The 22,689-nt window shown below is 45.2% G+C and overlaps 1 protein-coding gene and 1 non-coding gene across 5 annotated transcripts in view; both read right to left on the reverse strand.

Moving 5' to 3' along the window:
• DIXDC1 (DIX domain containing 1) overlaps positions 1–22,689 on the reverse strand; it is a 40,693-nt gene that overhangs the window by 4,536 nt on the left and 13,468 nt on the right. The window contains exons 3-18 of one of the 4 annotated variants that reach the window (XM_062594669.1): positions 22,366–22,491; positions 20,168–20,420; positions 18,859–18,966; positions 10,771–10,883; positions 9,236–9,384; positions 5,651–5,740; positions 5,490–5,543; positions 4,514–4,564; positions 3,292–3,396; positions 2,700–2,753; positions 2,026–2,118; positions 1,864–1,935; positions 1,081–1,167; positions 755–916; positions 560–626; positions 156–409 (exon numbers count right to left, since the gene is read on the reverse strand). In XM_062594669.1, the coding sequence (XP_062450653.1) occupies positions 309–409; positions 560–626; positions 755–916; positions 1,081–1,167; positions 1,864–1,935; positions 2,026–2,118; positions 2,700–2,753; positions 3,292–3,396; positions 4,514–4,564; positions 5,490–5,543; positions 5,651–5,740; positions 9,236–9,384; positions 10,771–10,883; positions 18,859–18,966; positions 20,168–20,420; positions 22,366–22,491 (1,685 nt within the window). In that variant the 3' untranslated portion in view covers positions 156–308. Of the gene's footprint in view, positions 1–155; positions 410–559; positions 627–754; positions 917–1,080; positions 1,168–1,863; positions 1,936–2,025; positions 2,119–2,699; positions 2,754–3,291; positions 3,397–4,513; positions 4,565–5,489; positions 5,544–5,650; positions 5,741–9,235; positions 9,385–10,770; positions 10,884–13,336; positions 13,940–18,858; positions 18,967–20,167; positions 20,421–22,365; positions 22,492–22,689 lie in introns of those variants that run through there. The other 3 variants (XM_062594668.1, XM_062594670.1, XM_062594671.1) reach the window with 3 other exon arrangements.
• On the reverse strand, positions 21,409–21,481 carry TRNAV-UAC (transfer RNA valine (anticodon UAC)). The gene has a single exon. It is a non-coding gene; the product is annotated as a tRNA-Val (tRNA).

The following is a 22,689-nucleotide window of genomic DNA, read 5'->3' on the forward strand; positions in this document are numbered from 1 at the left end:
TCCCCTTCAACCTCACATATTTTCTAGGTGACACTTACAGCCAACACTGGAAAAGCAGACTTCATGATGAAGAGCAAACTGGAGCTGTTGCAGCCAGGAAACATGGTGTCAGAAAATGCTGTGCTATTGGAAATACTGGAAAGGAGCTAGATGCCAAGGGAGGAGTAGGGGAGGAGGCTGCTGTACACTTATCTGTGTCCACTAGATGGTGCAAGCCAGCAGGATACCTGAAATAACATCTCATTTCCCACTGATCCCTAGGTAATTACTTGTCATAATTATTTATACTGCACCACTACCCAGGGGGCTCAGACAGGCTCCCACTGTGATGCTGCTGTACCAACAAGCAGCCAGAGATGGTCCTTGCCCCCATTCCTTTGCGATGAAGTCTCGTCTGTGCAGCAAATGACTAAAGGGAAGGAAGTGAGCTCAAGTAAATGAAGTGGAGTGAGAGGCTGGGGGTGGCAGATACCCAAGGGGCTGCTGTGCCCTGGGCTCTGGCCAGGAAATCTGAGCAATGATGCTGGCAATGGGAGTAAAGGAGCTGAAAGGCACTTACTGGAGTTAGGAGGCCAGGAGTCTCTATACTCGTTGGCTGCTCTGTTTGCTGGTGACTTCCCTCGGACCTAAGAGCAAAGGCAGAAAGAAAGAGAACCAAGGGTCACTTTCCATGTTGGAGCTCCCCTTGCTGCTCAGCTCACAGTTGTGCTTGAGGGGTGGAAATAAAATGCCAAACACATTCAAAAACCTTTACCCTTCTCTCTTGCCTCTTCTGTGTCTCCATGCGGTGCAGCCGTTCCATCAGGCTGGAGATGCCCTGCTCCAGGCTGTCAATGGTGTGGTGCTGCGGGTCATGGCCACTGAAACTGTTCCTCAGGCTGCGAAGGGCATCACGGACCAGCTGCAAGTCATTTGTCTGCTCAAGAGACCACCAGTTAATCAGACTAACTCCAGGCTGCCTTCTTCCCATCTAAAGCTATAGGCCTTATAAAGGAGAAATCTCCCTTAATAAGCTAGCAGCTTCAAGAAGACTATTACCTGGAGCCCCAGGCTGGGAAAATATCCCTTAGGTGCACTTACCCCTCGGTGAGCTGTGGGAGCAGCTCCTTTTCCTGCCGTCTGGAAGAAGCCATTGCTCTGAGCACTGTGATTGTTGTAGCTCATCACCTATTCAGGGGGAGATATGCATGCCACAGAGAGAACAGGCCAACTTTAAAGTGAAGAAAGGACTTTCCAAAAAGTCAGTGATACAGCTGGCACCTTCTACCAAGTAAATACACTCACAAAGAACCGTGCAGGTAGTCCTATGGTCCAGGGCACAGACCTGACTCCCCACATACGGGGCAGAATCAGGGGCAGAGAAAGGAAAAGATTGGGCACTAGGTCACAGCAGGTTCTGTAAGTTCTTGTGAGAAGAGTCAGTGTGCAAGTAGCACCGTGCAGGACAGATGCTGGGGCTGGCACTCTTTTGCCCAGACAACTACAGGTTGTCAATGCACAGGTCAACGGGAAGAGGAGGAGATAAGAAGCTAAAACCTGGTCCAATCATTAGCCTCTGTCAGAGCTGGAACCAGAACGCAAGAGTACCTGGCTTCCACTCACTCCTGCACTCCCATCCCTGTTTCATCCCTCACAATTTTAGAGATTAACTAAGCCAGAGAATTCACTGCTGAGAGCTTTGGTGAATCAGATGCTTTGTGGAGTCTGGCTGCTCTGGTTAGAGCACAAGGTGACTGCATTGAACCTAACCTCTCTGGGACGAAGGAAATGACTCATGGAGCTAGTAGGGGTAATGGTAGTGAAAGGGTGCTGGACTGAAACATTGCTCCAGCAGTCTGATATAGGGACAAAAACATCACATACCTCCTCAGCTTCTCTCTTCATACACTGGGCCAACAGGGCCTCTTTGTGCTCCAGCTCTCGCTCCAAATCCACCTGTGAAGGAAACAGAAAATTTAGCACAAACAGAGCCAGCAAGGCAAGAGGCAGCTCTCAGGGCACCAGTGCAGCCCACCTCCTCCATACCTGCTGGTAGCTGGCCTCAGAAAGCTGCCTAAGCATTTCGTCCAGTTTGGTTTGATGCTGCTGTAAATGTCGATCCTTCTGGCCCAGTTCCTTCTGAAACACAGGGATCAAGGGAATCGCAGCAGGGCAGTGAGTGAGGAAAGCTCACAATCACATTCCTCAAGGCAAGAAAGGCTCTTTACGGTCTGTCAGGACCAGGTTCCTCTAAAACCTGACTTACACAGTCTATATATTTTTAATCAGATATTAAGCCTGAGTTTCAAAGCTTTGATTGAAAAAATCAGTCAGCTTACACCCCTGGCCAAGCACTGTGGCCAGGCAAGTGACTGACCCAAAGAAAATAGATTCCTGAGGGATCAGTGAGTAATTCAGTGACAGAGACTGACTTGATAGGTTTATGCAAGAGTGCTAGACACTTAGCAGGACATCACAGAAAAAGCAGGACAGCAGAAGATCCACTATAAAGCTGCTGAGGCAGAACACAAGGACCATCCTATCCCTCCATCTCATTACAAACATTCATAGCTATTGTGACTTAATTCACTGCCCGTAGTACTGTTCCCTGAGGTGACAGAGTGCCACCAGAGAGACAGCAGTCACATTCACAAGACAAAAAGGAAGAAGAGCCCAATGCTGCCCCAGCAAAGCCTCCAATGAAAAAAGAGTTTCTTTACCTTGTATTCTGCGAGTAGCCTGTTTCTCTCTTCAATCTTCTTCTGAAGGTCAACCTGCAAAAACATCCAAGTGTGCAGTATGTATCCCTGGAGATACAGTGCAAACCTCTCTGCCCTTTATGCCAGAGGGTGACCAGACACCAAGTATTTGCAGGGAAGCAGGGGTCAGGGGAGCTGGTGTCTAAGGATGGCAGCCTTTTGGTTAGGGTAGTTTCTCCTGGCCTTGCCCTCTCCTGCCAGAAACTGTACATGGTAGCTTCACCCGTTGAATGCCTCTTGTTAACGCAGGGAACATGGTAAGGAAGGAGCAATGCAACTGTACTGTAAACATCGAGAGAAGCCCCTCCCTTTTTCAGAAGGTCTTGGAGGATGGGAAGTTGGCATGAAGAGGAGGAAACTCCAGTAACTGTCTCAGCTGGCTAATGGACTCTGTGTACTGTTTACTGTGCAGAGACCTTTGACTGGTGGTTCTTTATCCCACGACCCCAAGAACTATTGCAAACAACAACTAATTCCATCCTGTGGCTGCTGGAACTCTCAGGCCCCCTAGCCTCTTTCCAAAATAATCTTGTAGTCAGCAGCAGTGGCTCACATTCTGGTTGTGCAACTCCTCCTTGTCCATGTTTGCTCTCAGCAGTTCTTGCTTTAGCTGAAGAACTGAAGCATCCTGTTGAGCCAGCCTTTGCTGCAAAGCATCCTGGAAAAAGATGTGTTATCTTTAGGAAGGTGCAAGATGGAAGCAGACACCCTTTCCTGGGGAGCCACTGATCTAGACCTGTGGCAATAACACACTGGGGCCACACAGAGGTCTGAAGTGTTGCAAAGGCCTTAGTAGATAAGGAGTCATGCAGACAACTGCCCAGATGAGCTCTCAAACCTTCTGTCTTGGTCTTCCCTGCTCATGAATCACCTGCCAATGTTTTAGCCATCTGTGACAGATTTCTGTGTGTCTGCCTGAACTTCCTGCTCCGGCCCAGCCAATTTGTCTTTATGGGAGAAAGAAGCAGTGTGTTTGGAGGGTCTTTTCAGTGGCCTACAGTTGGCATCTCCAGCCATGCACTTGCACCACCCACACAGCAGAAAGAGGTCTGATTAACTGGTGGCCAACATCAGCCAGGAACACAAGTAAACTTAAGCTCTCAGCATGACCTAATTGTGCAATGAAATCCTCTCGGCAGACACCCTTCTCAGGGCTACCTCTGCACCTTTCACTTCGTGTTACCCAGACGCTGCAAGCTCCACCTTGGACAGCTACTGCTGTTCACTTCCTTCCCATGCCAGCCTGATGGGCAGTTCTAAAAATATCTCTGTTCAGGAGCAGATTAAAGTGTTTATAGCTCCAGAGGGAAATACTGAGCAAACACGAGTCAGAAACTCGGGAAAAAAATGCTGCAACTGAAGAAGACAAGGATACCCCAATGTTCTTCTGTCTCTGCTACCAAGAATAATGAGTTCACTAGGCCAGTCCTGCTGTGCTCACCCCAAGAAGTGTAATAAAGAAGATATGGGAACCAAGCAGACATCCTGCACCACGTATTTTGTTTAGGGGAAACTGAAGCAAGGGGATATTTGACCACAATTCTACAGACAGAAACAAAAGCCAGAAGATCCAGCTCCTTACGCCTGCCCAAGCAGCAGTCTCTCTACAGTGCTAGAATCAGAGTATAGGATCCCTGACCTCTCACTCCCTTCATACAGCTCCCTTCATTCCCTGTGACTCCTCAGAGATTTATTGTTGCTGCTGGCCCCACTCCTGGGCTTTGGCAGATTCCAAAGCTTTATTATTAATATTGATGAAGTGCATTTTTGCTCACTTTTATTCCCTGTAGGTTTCGGGCTTCTTGTTTGTACTTCAGTAGCTCCTTCTGTAAATTCAAAACAATTTGATTAGATGCCATCTCTGAGTCACTGCTTCAGAAGCAACCCTTGCTCACTGTTCTGTCCCCCAAATACCTGCTTCAGAAGAAAGCACATCCTACCTTTTGCCTCAGATCAAAGAGCAGGTCAGGCCCTGAGCCATTTTAATGAGTTACAAACATGACAAAACAGCTGAGCAACTCTCTAAGCCCCCACTGTTAAACAGAAGAGAGAAAGGTCACTTAGTCCCCCAAACCTCTCCTTAAGGGCAACAGCAAATTCTTCTCTCCCAGCATCAGAACCGGGCCCAGAGTCAGCTTCACCGAGGCAGACTTGACAGGACAGGTTCTTCTTAGCTGTGACTGTTTATGTTTAGACATGGCTATAATTTTAACAGTTGTCCTGGATAAAGTTTTGTGAAGTTAGTATAACTTGGATCTCTTCAACTTCAAGGACATGCAGGAAAATCAATTTCAGGCCTCACTTAAATTCAAACAGTACTTAGCTTTTTGTTTGTTTGTTTGATTTTAAGAAACAGAAACTCACCTTACCAGCATTGCCTTGAGGGAAACCGAGGAGGTAGCAGATATTTTTTCTGGTGCTATCCTACATATTTATATTAAGTGCTAATCTGGGTGCAATAAACACTTCCCAACTGACAATCTCAGAGTGCTTTCCAGGTCAAAGAGAATTACAGATTTCAGGGAAGCAGGTAGCTCTACACTCCTGAAGGGATGGGGATCCCATACAGCAAGAGGTAGGAACACAGCTGGACCCCTGTACATTATATCCACAATATACCCAAAGTAAAAAACAAACAAACAAAAAAAAACCCACACAGAAAATAGAAAAAAAAATGAAAAAAAGAGGCAGTCTTCAAAGATCCCATGCCCCCCCAAACTTTTTTTTTCCCTCCATCTATCCCTGTCTAACCTTTAGGTCTTGATTTTCCTCCATGCTCTGGTCCAGGCGACTTCGAATTATGATCTAAAAGTAAAATGCCATGGTTATTGCCTGTATAAGACACCTGCCCATGGCAGAACAGCATACTGAGCTGCTGGATCAGAGAAATGTAGGTACAGGAATGTGCTCACCAGCTGCTCCTCAGGACAGGCTCCATGTTCACAAAGTACAAAGGAACCTTCCTGCTCATCCTCAGGCAAAGACCCATTTAGCAGCAAAGCCTGTAAGGATGAAGGAAGAAAAAAAACTCTCTTCATAGGTGTTTCAAGGGAAAGCAGGGCGGCCAGAGCTCCAGCCAGCAGTCATTCACATTAACAGTCTCTAAATTGCTTCATTTCGCATTTCTACTGACTTATTCCCCCCAAAAAGCAGTTAGATTTGGGGGTAATAAACAGAAGCATTTAACCCCAGGAAAGCTTTCCCAGAGATATCCGTCAGACAATATTCTTCCCCACAGAGAGACACCAGATAAAGCCAACAACTTGGATTTTCAGGTAGCAAAGTCCATCTCAGGCTTCAGCTCAATGATATAAAGTCTTCACTACAGTAACAGATTTTAAGTCTAAAGCAGAGAGGCTGAACCAGCTTTGTATCATGAAGCTTCTCTTCCAGAACCAGACTGAAGCCTTCCAAGGGCTCAGTAAATCACAGATGGAAGAAGAAAATCCAGCTGCTTATTGCCCAAGCCAAAGGTGCTGTGATTTACAGGAGCTGTGGAAGGTAGAGCTCTGTCACAAGCACATCTAGCAGGGCTGAGTTTGTCAGGAACCTCTCCTATTCCCAGGCCAGCTGTCTAGTCTTTGTCTGCACTAGGAGCCAGAACTGGACTCACACAAAAAGCAGCAGTAATACAAGGGCCACTGAAACACTTGAATTCTTAATACCTGTCAGAAAGATCAGAAATCAGAGGAGCTGATCCTACTGGGTAGGTCTTAATTCCCACTAATATCAGTAGGGATTTGAGAGCCTAAATGCCTTTAAAGATCTGCACACTGGCAGCCCCCCTGCTGAAAGAAGCCATTCTCCTAACCACACATCTAAAATAGAATTTAGAAAGGGGATGTTCAGGGAAGCATAATTCTGTCCTACATCAGGCAAGACAGGCACCTTCAGGACTGCTGCCCAAATAAAGGAAGAGCCCTCACCCCCCCAGACAGGCTGAAAACCTTGAACTGTCTCCATGCTTGAGGAAGGCTGCTAGAAGCTCGGCATTAACTCCTCCAGCCACCCCAAGGGACCCCACACGCCGCAGGAAGATGCCAGGATTTCCACATTAGACTGAGCCCAGCCTGAAGGAGGGAAGAGCCAGCACCCTAGAAAGCACAACTGGCAGGAGGCTATCTCCATTAGGGGGAATGGTTAGGGGATGCCAGGCTGGTTCTCCCCAACTGATGGTTTATACAGACCTTTCTGCCTCCAATGTCCAGAACTCCTGGTATTTGTTCGGATGTCACATACAACTGGACAAGCCAGTAATTTAAATAATCATGTTACTTCCTTTCCGAGAGTTTTTATTTTATTTCTACTTGAACTCCTTGGCTATAAGCAAAACAGCCCATGTACAGCAATACTCAGCTCAGCCCCCAAAGATGTCAAGACTGACAGGCTGGGTTTTGCATGCTGACAGAATTTTCCACCAAAGAGCTGTAACTGCTGTCAAATAGCCAACTGTCAGCAATCTGTACTCAGTTAATGCAAAGGCTCTTAGGCAAACAGTTCTCTGAGTGCATCCCAAATTCAGCCCAGCAGGATACTCAAGGAGGAATCACACAGGAGCATAAAAAGCTGCCACGGTCTCAGCTCCTTATGGGGCATACAGGTCCCTGATATTTTAATCAGATCTTCATGAACTGGAGGCTTTTAAATATTGAGCAAAAGAGGAAAAAATCAATTAATCAAATCCAATTTCTTGGCAAGCAACATCAGCTGCCTCTTCCTACTCCCAGGGGGATGAGAGGGCAGCAATGCCAGCTGCTTGCCCTCGTTCCTGAAACACGGGGGTGGGGTGAGGTGGGGGAATTGAGACGTGCCAGTCCTTCCAGTGCTGCCTCTCCTGGCTCCCAGTGGGCACATAATGCAACTAGATTTCACTAGTGCACCAAGCATCTATTTTCTTCTGGAGTCTTTTGTGGCCTGCCCATTGTCCACAAGGAGAGCACCCTCCCGGCTGCCTGTACTCCCACACAATCTCCGCTTTGTTTACTGGCACATAAATATTTACAATTCAGAGCCAGTATGGTTCCCAGCACAAATAGAAAGGAATATGCCTGAGAGAGTTCAGGGTCTTTACCATATGGATCAGGGGCTCTACTCCCCACGTGGAGTCACACAAACACATGGGGCAGAGGGTCATTTGGTCACAGAGGGACTGGAACAGGGCAACGAGAAAAAGGTCCCACAAATAAATAGCCAAGTGGGGAATGTGCCAGATCTTATAGTTCAGCCCAGCTCACTCAAAACTGGTGCAAGTCTGTGTGACACATGATCAGCTCTGTGAATCTCTACTGATTTCCCGACATTCCTTGTCTCTCTGCATTACTTCCGATCACAAATCGCAGAAAGACTACTCTGCTCTCCCAGGCCACTAACAAAATCTGTGGGCTGCCAAATGCCCTGCTGAAAAACGGGAGCCCCAGCACACGGGAGAACACTGCTGTATCTTTACTATTTTGTACAGTAACATATACGCTTTGCACAGTGGCAGCACATTCAGGAGGCAGCACAGTATTGCGGGATGGTTCTCCCAGAGAATGAACCCAGCTAGGAGCAGGACCCCAACCAAAACATAACAACGAGATAATCAACTTCTAAACACACACTTTGTTCTGGATTCTCCAGAGGGGAATCCTTTCTTACCTGCATTCAGTGTGCATTTTACCATCTTATAGTTCACCTAAATTACTACTGGATATCACTGATCTTAGGTTTTATAGCAATATCACCTTCCTCTTCCTCCCTATCCTTCTCTCTCCATCCCCATAGAACAAAAGCTCTATAAATCATGTCAATATCGAGTTTTAGAGATTCCTGATTTATATATATATACATATATATATATACACATACTGTCTTGCCTGAATTGCACAGAATGGTGTTAAAATCTTTTCTTGAAGCCTAGTAAATGTACTGGGGATGAGCTAATTGCAGCTGTCCTTCCTTCCTCCCTCCCTCCCTGGTCTGTCCTCGTTCAGCATAATGGAGTATGATGGGGGACAGACATAAACTCCCACCGAGCAGGGCTGTGGCCTGATCCAGCTTACTTCTAAACCGCACTTGGGAAGTTAAGACACCCGCTGCATTCTCCATTCTGCAAAAGGTGACCAGCATCAAAATTATAAGTCCAGGGAGGCCAAGAGAACCTAAACAAAACAGGCACTTGGGCCAGAGTGCAAGTGGTATTCTGCTGCTGGAGCAAGGTCTCATCTGGCAATGGCAAATGCACTCCAGATACTATCAAAAACTTCCTCATTCCTAAACAGCTCTTCCCAGAGAGGAGGCACCCCAATACTCTGGTGACACAGAAAGAACCACTCTCCCCACTAACAGAGATCTTTTGCAAGATCGCCACAGAAGACCCCCCTGGGCCAGGATTATCATTCAGCTCTCTTGAGTTCCAGGATAGTGTCTCAATCACAAGATAACCCATCTTTCAGAGACAGCTGGTGAAGAAACAAGACTATGGAGGGGAAAATCTGGCTGAAAAGAAAATCAGTTACCTGCAAGCCTGAAATCATCTTCTTTGCTTCCTCCATTTCCTTTTCCAAATGGTCTTGTTGTTCCAAAAGCTGTTCCTCCCATGAATTCTCTAGATATGATCCAGGGTTTCCTGCCTGCCACTCTGGCTGAAATTGAGATTCTGTCTCTTCTGGAAGAAAGAACAGCTGAATATGATCATGATGGACAGAGGAGTCCAGAAGACACTTGCACCACACACAACAATTGCCTACAATTACCATGTAAAAGCTTTTCCTGCACAGTTGCAGAATGAGCCAGTTTGTTACACCTGTCTGACACAGCTACCAATATACCTCATACTCCCCATTGCTGTGATATCCAGGCATTGATATCCTGCAACACATCCTCAAAGAGCCTAACAAGAAATAAAGCAATTTTAACCCACATTTCTCTGATGATTAAATAGCTGTACCATAGTCTGGTTCCCAGCCGCCAAGTTTCCATATTTATATTAATCAGCATCACAATTACTAATCTAGCGCTACATTTCAGAGCCAGAATCAATGAGATAAGCTTTGTATGCCTTTTCTGATCCCCAGTGTGAGCTGGGACACTGGTTAGCTATTATCATCCCCCATGTGGCCCAGAAATATAGATTTTTTTCTGCAAAGAAGGGATGAGGTTAGACAAGGGCTAATCATAGTGGTGCCTGTTATCTAATTAACCAAAACCAAATCTGGCATAAGCTGCAGTACTTCCACAGTCATGCAGCTAAAAGATCCCACTGCACGGGCAGCAAGTGGGCACGGTACTGCTAAGAAATCAGGGAAGAGCCACAGCCTGCCAGCTACTTCAGCTATTGAGATAGTCAAATACTTTCGAAGGAGCACTTAAGGAGGGCTTAACTGGCTGAGGCAACACAGTATTTCTTAGGAGAGCTTCTGTCATTTGGTCTTGGGATGGAAGCTAACCAGAAAGAGGTACTACTAGGCTGCACCTCCCGAGAGGAAAGTCACTTCAGAAACTTCTTTGAAAATAGTTCCTTCATTCTGCCTGAAAGTATAAACTGATCATGTCACAGGACATTTGCAGCAATACAGCATCGACTTCTCAATGAAAACACCACAACAATACTACAATAGTTCAATTCCTTACAAAGAGCCACTCAACCTATGCACAGATGTGCTGTAAACAGACTCCTGTTTACACAAAGCCAAGTTCTGCCTCATGCACATTGCAAGTACACATGGACTTAAGCCTTTTTTAAGGGAACTTTGAATGTTTTTTCAATAGAGCCTACTGTAAGATGAAAGTATTCTCCCTATGGTACAAATAATATATGACACTTAATCCTTCTCCAGGGCTTTTCGTTTCCCAAACATTAATTTTCTGGCCTCCCAGACTTTGCCATATTATGGCACAACTGTAATGTGATGTCTTGGGATTTAGTTTTGTGTGGATAGACGCCCAGCACCCCATTCTCTATGTTCATTCCAAGTCTCTTGAGAGCTTTTCAGCAAGTCTGTGACATACAAGTCACAAAGAAAGTGAGAGCTGTAAAACATCTGCAAGCTACCTCTTTTAGTTTCTGTTTCTTCAGTGTGGACGATCACAAATTCCACCTTCTCCTCCGAATGGGTTACAGTGGATTCACTCTTTGTGCTATGGATAGGACTTGGTGATGTGAGGCTGCAAAGGAAAGAAACAGTTGTTTCTAGCGGTGACTGTAAGTAAGTGTGGCAAGGCTCAACAGCTGACATCGTCCTCATCCGAGATATAAGTGAATATGTACAAAGTCTTGCTATAACTAAGAATTATCTGCATGCCAGAGAAGCCATAACAAATCAGACCAGGTTTGTAACTTTTCAGTCACTCTACATGAACATCATTGTTGGCTAAATGATTTGCAGAACGATTTGTCTTTTAATTTTCCTTAACAGAATGTACATTTGAGACTGTTCTACCACATCTGTTCTACCACAGAAGAAACATATACACTGAGACAAGCATAAACCTACACTCTACCGCAGTTCTTCTCAGAAACTGAATTTACTGTCAGTCTTATATGTGTGCTGCAAACTGAACTAAAAGCCATCTGACTTTCTTCATATCTTAACCCTGCGTTTTAAAAGCATCACTGCAACCTAAGGAAATTTAATTGAAACTCCAAGGGAAAAATACTTTTAAAAGTCATATACCACTGTCTCATGTTCTTTTGTTGAAACTTCTCAAAAGTATCCACGTTTTTCCAGTGTGGCCATCTCAGCTGACATGAGATCAAAATTCTCATTCTTTTTTTTTCAGAGATTCTTCCTAAATGCATCACCCAGACAACATCAAAGGCATCTGAAGCCCACTGACCCATTTAATGGACCTCCAAAGTCTCAGGAACTAATCTTTGCAAGTGCAAGCAGGAGTTAATTTTTCATTCTCCTCAAGACAGAAGCAAAACCCAGAGAACAACAACAAAATGGAAACAACAGAATAGGTTTAGTAAAATAAAAGGTTTCTACAGCTCGCCTTCCCCATCTTCCCAGCATTGCTGTTACATATTCCACAGCGCTCTAACAGAATCAGGAAAGCCTTGCAGCAGAGATGGAAATGACTTGCTAGCAGCTTCTGTCTGGTCCACTCCCACAGCCAGTGCTGGCCTAATTCTCATTTATATTCCAGACCTTCCAGCAATTTAGCTTAAACGATCCAAACTAAATGGACTTCCATCACAGTAAAAAAAAAGATTTATGCAAGTCACTAACTGAACGAATGACCATCTTCTAATGGGGATCTCTGACAGCTACAGTACCTGTTCTTTTCCTGCTGCTTGAACAGGGACATGTTTGTTAAATGGGTCCAAGCCACCTGGCTTTGCTCAAAAATTTACCTTCAGGAAGGCTAATCCCATCACAGCATCTCCCAAACAGAGGCATTCTGTACACAGTATTTGTAACCAAAGACAAGCAGGAGCAGGTGGCTTAATGGATGTACAGTATAAATTTAAAATATTTTTTCAGCAGCCCAGTGAATACTACTTGGTTTACACGACACAAATATTAAGGATGAAACTTTCCAAAAGCACAGGTACAGAGAGGTAACCTGGCTGATCTAACACTCCAATAATGCTGAGGGTGATTCACCTTCCTTTAAGGAGCAAATCTTGATATTCCCCCAACACATCCTTAACTGAGACTTAACCTTAACCTCAGAAACTACTGTCTTGATGCAGCCACTGGGAAGTGCACTGGAGATTCTCACCCAGGCAAGAGGCAAAAGGATGAGAGTGCTCTCCTAGAAAAACAATATTAGCAATTGTTGGGGGAGAAGCTCACTTAGTATGTAAGGGTGAAATCGAGGTATGGGAAAGAACAGGGAACTGGAAGGGACTCTGTGGAGAGGTAGAGAGCACTCGAGGCAGGAACAGGTTATAGGAAACGAGGGGGTGCCACCTGGTCATAACACCTCCCTCTCCTCAAGTCAGCTCTTCTCAGAACTGGATCCACAACCAAAGCAAATCTGTGAAGATATCAGCCGAGGGAGGTAGTGCGGCCACCACAGGTTTGGTGTCCTACACCACATTATCACAAGAGTTTCACTCCAGTGTTGCTACGTCCACAGACCCCTTTCCAGGCAGCTTCCCTATTTTAAGAGGCCAGAGGGTTCACAGGGCGCTGCTGACTGCCTCTCAAACATACCAAACCATACCAAAGAGTAAAAGAGCCCCTGAGATGCACTTAAATGGCTGATGAAGCAGTGGCACAGGCCAAATGTTGCCCTATTCATCACTCTGCCAAAAACATTTCAACAATGTTTTTATAAGTCACCAAGCCTGCTAGAGAACAAGAAAATCCACTGATATAATTTCCTCTTTAAAGTACATAATAATTCACAATTAAAGCATGCAGAAATAAGTGCTGGGAAATTAAAGTAATTTAAGTAAGATTTACGATGCAGACAACAGTTCTGCTTTATTTCTTTTACTACTGCTTGGTGTCTTAACTAATATCCCTGCTCAGCTGAGTCCCCACGTTGCCAGCGGTGCACACAGTCAAAGCTTCAGAGAAACAGTGATAAGCCTGAATTCTCTCGTAATTTTAGTAAACACCCCATCCCTGCTGGTTCAAACAGACAATGCAACGATCGCTCACCATTTGACCTGCTTCCCTCCCATGATCCCACTTTAACCTTTCGCCTCACAGAGTCCGCTTCCCGGGGAGCCTCAGGATTCGGGCTACAGACATGCCTCGTCCCTTCACATGCTCCGAATTCAGTGCAGAAGACGCCAGCTCCTGTCAAGCTACTGGAGAGATATTTGCAAGCTGGATTGCTTCACATGAGCTGAAAGATTTACAGCAGAAAATGCTCAGGGTCTTTGCGAGCAATGGACTGATGGCAGATCAGCAGCCCCCACATGCAGATTTGACTCCAGAGTCAGGGAATTCAGCAGCCTGGCTTTTGGTTTTGCTGGTTTTCCGCTCCGTTTATTTGTCTCTTGCTGCTGCATTTTGGTCAGCTGCACGCCCTTGCTGTTTGCATCACACAGACCGTGGTCTGGATGACAAGTTGCATTTCTCATCCCATTCTGCCCAGTCTGGATTCCCAGCACTTGCTGCAGATGTTGAGGCACAGCGAAGGGAAGGTGCTTCTGCAAGCAGTAGGTTCCTCGCTCTTCCAGCTTTAGGTATGGTATTGAAACACGGCATGCAGCACTTCCCAGCCGGCGCACCGCTTCCTCACTACCTCTAGCTCCCTCTCTCTCCCGCTGTCACACAGGCTGTGCAAAGCCGAGCTTTTTCTCTGAGATGCCTGGCTCAGGGTGGGGGTTGGAAGACTGGTAGGAAGGGGAGGGGAAAGGAAGGAGGGATGGGTGAGGGGGCTCCGTGGCCTGGGAATCAGTCTGATTTTGCCAAGTTTTCCATGAATCATTTCTACTGCCTTTGCTTACTAGAGCTTTTCTTCCTGGGAATTCTCATAGTCGTGCTGTGAGCTCTCTTACTGAAGAGTTAATGCAGAAATGGGCTGATATTAGAGGGGATGTTCTGGGACAGGCTCAGCAGCAGCACAGTTAGATGGAGGGGGATGGCTACAGTTACAAACCACATCTCTTGCTAATAAAAAAGTATAGCTTTTTTCTGTCAGCCAGTTCTCATAACTGAGCTACTTTATTTCTCTCTTTGGAATGAAAAAGAGAAACAAGTATCTTGCTTTCACTGTGAAACCTGGCATCAACAGAAGACATCGCCAGGAGCTGGAACTCATACTGCTCTCAGTTTCCTTGGGTAGACAGCCAAGTGATCCATCCCACCAGAGGCAAGAGTAAGCATGGTCCTTGGGAGCTCTAAAAATAGCCATCACGAACCAGATTTGCAGTGGAAAGGATGCAGCCAATATTCTCACAGAAAGAATATTTTGACTACACAAGGGGGAAGAGACCTCTAAGCAAACCCCACTGGAAGTCAGTGCAACAGCCTGGGGACAGAGTTTGAACTAAGGGTGAAGGGAACTGGAAGATGAATTCACAAGGAAGGCAAAACAGGAGTTCTCTGCATTTTGTATGGGGAAAAAGACACAGAAGAATGATGAGCCGGCCACGATAGCCAAGGCCTGTATGCAGCGGCCTTATGTGCTAAGACCTCATTTTTCTGGAGGTATATCATGAGTTAGTCTTGATTTCCTCTCAAACATCCACAGGTATCTACACATCCCTGCACGTATTCACAAAGCACTTTCATCCACCGACTCAGATCAAAACATATATAGTATGGCTACTGCTGAGTCCAGTTTCTGAGATACCAGGCACTGACTGGTGCCCTACCACAGTACAACATACTCCTGATTTCATGACAAGATTTGATATGAATAGATCTTTCCCCACTTGGCAGTTCCTCCTGCAATTAAACAGCCAACCTCTGTGTTTGTAATTGCTGTGCCTCTGGCTAATGGCATCAGATGCCTTTTTACCACAATAGCCTCAATCTGCTCTCTGCTTGCTCACACAGAACAAGTTCTATATCTGGCAGTGCTGGAGGCTACAGAAAAGCAGTCTTCTGCCTGACAGCCTGGATCTGTTCCCCAGCTGGAGCCCTTCATGCAAAAAATAAAATAAATAAAGTAAAAAAATCAGTATCATTACCATGCCCGCTCTCTTTCACCAGCCCTCAAAGCTACGGTCTTGCCCTTTGATAACAGTGACAGAATCCAGCACCTTAAACATCCCTTCATTCCTTCCAGCCTGTCTCTTTGGCCTTGCTGCTGATAAACACAATACAATTTCTGACCCTCAACTCTATTTTTGAAGGAGCAAGTCTAAACACTGAATGGGGAAAATTCCATTCTCAAGACATTATGACTGAAATCTAATCACACATCACAGCATATTCCTACTTATAGTTAAAAAAATGTTTTAGCTCCAGCTTGATCCAATCTATCAGTTGCTCTCTATGTGCCTTCATGACATAGGATTAGCAGAGCTCAGGGAGGGAACCCCCACACAACACACTGGGCAGCCTACAAGGGCCTGGGGTTCCCTTCAGCTCCTGATCCACCTGCACAGGGAACAAAGTGGGGAGGAAGACCCAGAAGAATCCGATGCATTTTATAATCTCTAACTCAACCAGAAAGTATTTCCTATTAATGCCATTAACCATCGTGAAGAGTATGTTTCTAAAGGTACCAGTTGTTTCCATGTTTCTTCTCCCTATCCCAGCATCCTCAGCTTTTCCAGAATTAGATCCCATTAAAGCTTTGCCAAATCCATCAGCCTTCACTATTCCAGGCCTAAGCCTCTATCCACCCACATCTACTAACATCTGGAAATTCTACAGTAGTTGCTATGCTCCAATGTGGAGATGTGCTTTTATACTCTTAAAACAAGACAGCTTTAAAAGTTCCAGGCAGAAACAGATTAAAAAGGCAAGAGTTCTCACTGAGAATTCACTCGAGATGTGCATCTGCATGCTGGAACGTTGTTCTGAATCCGCAATAGTCCAGGAAAACTACAGAACTCGCATATTATATAAAAGGCTCTCACCACATTATGTCCAGTATCAGTAATGATACCCACTACTATAAACTAAAAAAACCTCACGGCACTGTGGGGAAAAAAAAATCACAAAGCGATGCAGCATGTGCATATGCGGAAATATTCACTCACCAGTGGAAGGGACAAACAGCAGTTGTCTGACCATGCCTGTGGGCACTGGGTAGGAGAGTACCCGTAAAATCCTGCAGCCAGTTGAAACCGCAGAATGAGTGGAGGGAGGCAACACATTTCACTCACTGTCCTGGTAAAATCACAGTTAAAAAGTCTACACTGAAGTCCTGTGAAATTAGCCATGAAATCCTATTGCCAGGGCCAGAATTTTTATATCTTCCTTGGAAATGACAGCTTCAAAAGCACACTCAGCAGTGTCTCTGCTGACATCATGTGGAGACAGTGGTCCGATACTGGCTCAGATGGAGTTCCCATACCTTTCCAAACGTGTATGTCTTCAGTACTTAAAAGGAAGCACCAGAATGAGACACAGTAAAGCTCTGAAGAAAGGTCCAAACTACCGTGCTTTTTCTGTCCTCTTAGACCAAGTGACACCAGTTCTCAGGTACATGGAGACCTCTTCACACTACAGAGCATGAAAAGCACCCCAAGAAATCCTGTGGAGAAATCCTGTCTGCAGACTCTGCCAGTTGCAATCTGCCCTAGACAAATGAACCTTCTCAGAGCTGGGGCTTCAACTGGGGCCAGGAGACCGAATCGAGAGAACTGCAGCCATGCCCATGCAGCTCTGCCCTCTTAGTCTGTTCCTGAGGAGCTCAGATGGAGCAAAGCATCATGCCCACAGGGAGATATTATCTAGTCCTTCATTTGCAAGCTAGTTTCTCAAAAAGGGAAAGACTGCCTTCACTATGAGCACATCCACACTGGAACAGCTCCCTACCACAGCAGTTTCCCAGCTATCCCTTCAGCTACACTCTCTCTCTCCTGTATGCAAGAAAACAACAAAAACCAGAGTCATGCATCACCCCAGTAAATTGGGGCAAGAGCTTTGATTTCTGTCCCAAAGTAAGGGAGAGTGAAAAAAGCCTGTAAAGCACCAACTTGATGTGCTGTGACCAGCACATAGCGGTCAGGTTCACAGCTACAAATTGTACCACTTCCTATAGGAAATGTGTTCTGACCAGCCCTGGCTTCTGCAGAACCCGTTTCTTTAGAAAGCCTCCACTTGCCCCAGCTTGACCTTGCTTAACTTGTGCTAGTGATCTTCCAACCAAGGCTGCAGGCTATTTATGGGACAGAGCACATACTCCTCAGGATTCAACTCCTACTTTAAAGGGCAAAACCACCTCCAGTGGAAACGGTGGTGAACTCTGACTTTTGGGCTTTGCAGCAGTATGAGGGAGATTCTTCAGTAAAATAATTCAATGCTGCACTGGACTGGAGGTGAAAGACCAGGGGATGGAAGGTAAATTAGATATCTATAAAGCTCGAGACGGTTAGAAATGATGGATGAGGGCACAAAGACAATGAAATAGCTGCTGATCCCCCAGGGGCTACAGATCTGGATTAAAAAACAGTGCATTACTGTAATTGTCTCCTGTTCAAATCTACATGCCCCTTCATCTCTGCCTCTCTGCAGGGCATGAGGTTTCACAGAATCATGGAATGGTTGAGACTGAAAGGGACCTTGGGAGATCATCTAGTCCAACCCCCCTGCTCAAGCAGGGTCACCTACAGCGATCCTGTGTTGGACAGGATCGCGTCCAGGCAGGTTTTGAATATCTCCAGAGAAGGACACTCCACAACCTCTCTGGGCAATCTGTTCCAGTGCTCTGTCACTCTCACAGTAAAGAAGTTCTTCCTCATATTCAGGTGGAACTTTCTGTGTTTCAGTTTGTGCCCGTTCCCTCTTGTCCTGTCACCTGACATCACTGAAGAGAGTCCGACCCATCCTCTTGACACCCTCCTTTAAGGTATTTGCAGACACTGATAAGACCCCCTCTCAGTCTTCTCTTCTCCAGGCTAAACAGGCCCAGTTCTCACAGCCTTTCCTCAAGAAGATGCTCCAGGCCTTTGATCATCTTTGTAACCCTATGCTGGACTCTCTCCAGTAGTTCCATGTCTCTCTTGTACTGGGGATCCCAGAATTGGACACAGACCACAAGCTTGTTTGGTTTAAGCACATCTTTTATATCAGCTAATGAAATACTCATTTCTTGCACTCTAGCTACTCTGCCCCCTCTTTCTTGCAGGGCAGGACAGGAACTCTGGCTCAGTGTTCCTCATGTCGGTGCTCATTCACTCAGCTCCACCTCTACATTCAGGTTACCAGTAAAAATCCTGGACTGGGTATTTATCTTTATTCTCCTGGTCTTGCTGAAGGACACTCCAGAGCTCTACATGCAGTTATAACTCAAGAGTTCCCAGCTCTTATCCATGTGTTCATATCATGGATGAGATCAGTTTTATCTGTGGGAGGAATGGCAGAAAACTATTGCTTCATGTTAGTTCCTGAGGCATCACTCTCCAGATCAGCAAGGAGACTGTGGTTTGGGAACTCTCCTTTCAAATAAAATGAACCAGACTCTGGTGATAAGGAAGGGCACTCCGAAGGGAATGCAGTATACAGACTCTGCCATGCACTGGAACACGTATTAGCAACAAAAAGTTTCTTACCTGGAGGAGCGGGACTCTGAGGGCACATTCTGCTGCCCTTCATACTGTTGCACCAACGCCCGGACACTCCAGTAGGGGTTTCCAATCTCCTCATCCATGCTGCTGTTTCTGAAGGTAATAATCACAGAATGAAGGAAGCCTTATCTGGCAAGGGCAGAAATTATCCTGGTCTCCAAGGATGATGGCAGGAGAGCTTATGAAAGTAAGAAGCAGTGGACAGCTAGAAAGCCAACAATATTTTTTAAAGAAAACTAATATCAGGGAGCTTTATTCTGTATTCTTGGTATGAAGAAACACAGTCAGACAGGAGCTTGCCTTTTAAACCCATCCCTAATTCTATGGCTAGAAAAAGCAGAAGGGTTCTGGAAAGTCATGGAAAAGAACAACATTTGCAAATAATATAAGGACTGGCTTTCCCGAAGAATTCCTGGCCTAAGGCCTTTGCAAGAAAACCTTTAACATTTAATTTTTCAGCAAAACATATAATTTCAGCCTAATTTGCAAATTGCTTCATGGGTACTCCCTTGAGCCAGTACAATATGGGCAAATGACCTTTAACTGTGTAAATGAAGATCTTGATAGGCAGCCATCTGGCTTCTATTTAAATGTCATTACTATTATTATTATAATCCACATAGCACATTTTAACACTTGCAAAAGGTGCTTTTCAGAGTTGCACATTCCTTCTGGACATGGATCATTTCCCTTCATTATCACCAAAATTCCTCTGCTTACAGCTGATTAACAGCACACTGCAACACTGCATCCATCTACAGCAGGAAGCATAGCAGTGGGATGAACAGCAACGTGGAAGACAGAACGGACTTGGACAATAGCAGCAACACTATTATTCTGGCAAAAACTGCTCCCAGGTCTGTAAGCAGGACCCATAGTTAAGATCTTAGTTTTCTGTTTCTCTTAAAATGATAGTCTCCAAGTATACAGCACCAGGACAGGGCATTGTAGTCAGTGGCAGAAGGAGAAAAGGAAGCAGCCTTGGGCACAAAGAAATGTTCTTTTACAGCAGTTATTTTGCTGTTAAACCTGAAGAGGAAATAAAATACCTGTAGTTTTCATCATGAGGCATCCAGGCTAGATAAGTACTCCCCTTTGTTGGGCCACCATCAGTTTCACTGAGACAACAGTGGTTTAACTCCATTTGTTTGTGCAACGGGAGACTCCTCTGCACAGGGAAGTATCAGGATAAAGAGATTCCCCCTGTCCTTTCTTTCCTTTTTTTTTTTTTTATTTTTATTTTTCCCAAGTGATAACACAGCTTGACCTCACTTAACCAGGAACCGTATCTCACCTCTGCCTGTGCCGAAAAACATCCCGGCCCGACTGTGAGACATCTTGACGAACATCTGCGAGAGCAGCTACCGCCCCTTGGGCCACCGCAGCAGCAGAACGAGGCCTGTGACTGGCAGATGATGCTGACGTGCTCTTCCCCACAGAGTCAGCTGGTGAGCTATGATTCATTGCTCTCCCTGAGCCTGGTTTGAAATGAGCAGCTAAGGCCAGGATCAGCCTCATGATAGATTTCAAGTTCCCATCAACAATATCTGCAAAATGCAATTAAAGCCAAAAACAATGCCATTAACATGGAGTCCCACAAAAGCTGCACCTGATCAACAAGTTAGAGTGCAACCAAACCAGAGGATCTTGCTAGGAAAAAAAAAGTACTATGCAGATAGGACTGCATTACAGCGTAGACGCTTGGTTTTGCTTGTTTTGTACAAAGCAGTGCTGACTGCCACCTACAGATCACAAGTTTAAGTGCTTTGAACAGGCCTGAGCCTTCCCTCTGTGGGCATTTCAGCTAGCAAACCAGCAGGTAATGTGACAGCATATTGTAATTACTAAAGGTTCTCTGGAAGAGTACTCCAATCACTGAAGACTACCCTTGTCCTAGCAGTTGCTCCAACTGGCAAAAAGAATTTCCATTTTTCATATGAAAGACAAGAGAGCAATATGTATCTTTTTAGTAATAGTGTCTTGTACCTTGAATTGTTTGTAACATCTTGCAAATTTTAACTAATCAGTTCTGGTGATCTCACATTATGCACTTCCCCCAGCATCTAAACTAGCTCAAACATGTTGACTGAGTTCACTGCAAAGATCAACCGTTCTTTCAGATTAGGATTTTTTAAAACCATTTAGTGAATTGAATTATTTAAAGTCCATTAAAAATAATAGGACTCAGGCTTCCAAACAGCAGAGGCAGCCTTGAAACAAGTCACAGGTGCTGGAAGCATAAAGGCTGGTTACTATTCGCTTTAGTGGCCAGAAAGTAAGAAATAGTCAAAATGTCACAGTGATGTTGCTCATGGAGAACATGAAGCCATGTATTTGTGTGACGTGTTTGAAGTCCCAGAATGAGGCAATGTCAGAGTTGTGATCACCACTTCAGAGCTTGTGTCCCAGAGCCCTGAGTCTGTATCCCATCCTATGAGCACATGGTGCATCATTTCACAGATATCACAGAATCAGTAAGGTTGGAAGGGACCTCTGGAGATCATCTAGTCCAACCTCCCAAAGATTTCCTGGTGCTGGTTCCACTAGGGCTTGAACCCAGGACCTTCTGCCTGTAAAGCAGATGTGCTAACCACTACACTATGGAACCACATTTCAGTATATATCTGGGCTGATACATTTGTTAAGGAAGAGTTACTAGTATTGCCACCATTCCTATAGATAATACAGTGTCATTCCTACAGTCATGAGCTGGTAAGAATTAGTTTGCAACATTACTGAATAAGCCTCCAGTCTGCCAGTAGCCATACTGTGGGACAGTAGTCATTTCTTTATCTGCAAGTAGTAAGCTTCTCACCTTGAGACCTATAAGCCAAACAGCTTGTGCTCTTCCACTAAAGCCAAGAAGGGTCATGTGCTCCATGTAGTCAGTCTCAGCATCTCCCCCAGACCCCTCTTCTGCAGGGCCACAGACGATAGGAACAGTCCCCCTCCCAGTACAGCCAGCAAACCTCAAGGATAAGGGCCTGTCTGCCTCACAAGTATTTTTTTCCCCCAATCCTTGTGATATGTGACTAAATCATGCCAGACATGTGATTTTGTGTATTGAGTCTCTTTCCCATTGCACGGACTGTTTCTGCACAGGACATACAGCAGAGTTTGAAGGCTACAGGAAGCATTATCACAGGTTTCCAGTGGTCCAGAATTATTTTTTCCAAGGCTCATTTTACAATAACAGATTTGTATGTTCTTTCAGCAAGACAGGCTAAGTCTGTCTTACCCATTACACCATTACCTGATCTTCTGACTGCTTAGCAGGAGAAAATGCACTTTGGTTCCTGTTCATTGAATTTTGCTACCAAAAGCAGATAATACAGTGTCATTAAACCCAAAACCTGTTACCAAACCACAGAAGGGGAAAAAAAAAACGTCCCTCAAAAACCAATCAGTGCCACTATCAGTTTAATATGAGACAAAAGAGAACTAGGCCTTCAACAAATATAATCATCTGAGGCTACCTCTAGGGGTACATACCTTTGGCTGATGTCTGATGCATGCGGATCTTTTTTGATGCCACGAACTGTAAGACCTTCTCCACATTTTCCCTCATTTCCTGCTGACTGGTGGGATTGACCTGAACTCCATTCAGCTTTTCACCAGCTGCAAAAACGGAACACCTTAGTTACAGAGAGGAACAGAACTGCCTGTTGCTGTCACTGGAATGGTCATAAGTGTAGGGGCTGATCTTAACATCCTGACAGGGACTGCAAGAGACATGTGTGATCTCTTTTCCTCCTCATAAGGTGTCCAGAATTGGGGATAACCAGATCAGAGACAAGCTTTGCAACATATTGCCTG

Source organism: Rhea pennata, chromosome 24 (genome assembly GCF_028389875.1).
Source record: "Rhea pennata isolate bPtePen1 chromosome 24, bPtePen1.pri, whole genome shotgun sequence".
In the NCBI taxonomy this organism is placed as follows: Eukaryota; Metazoa; Chordata; class Aves; order Rheiformes; family Rheidae; genus Rhea; species Rhea pennata.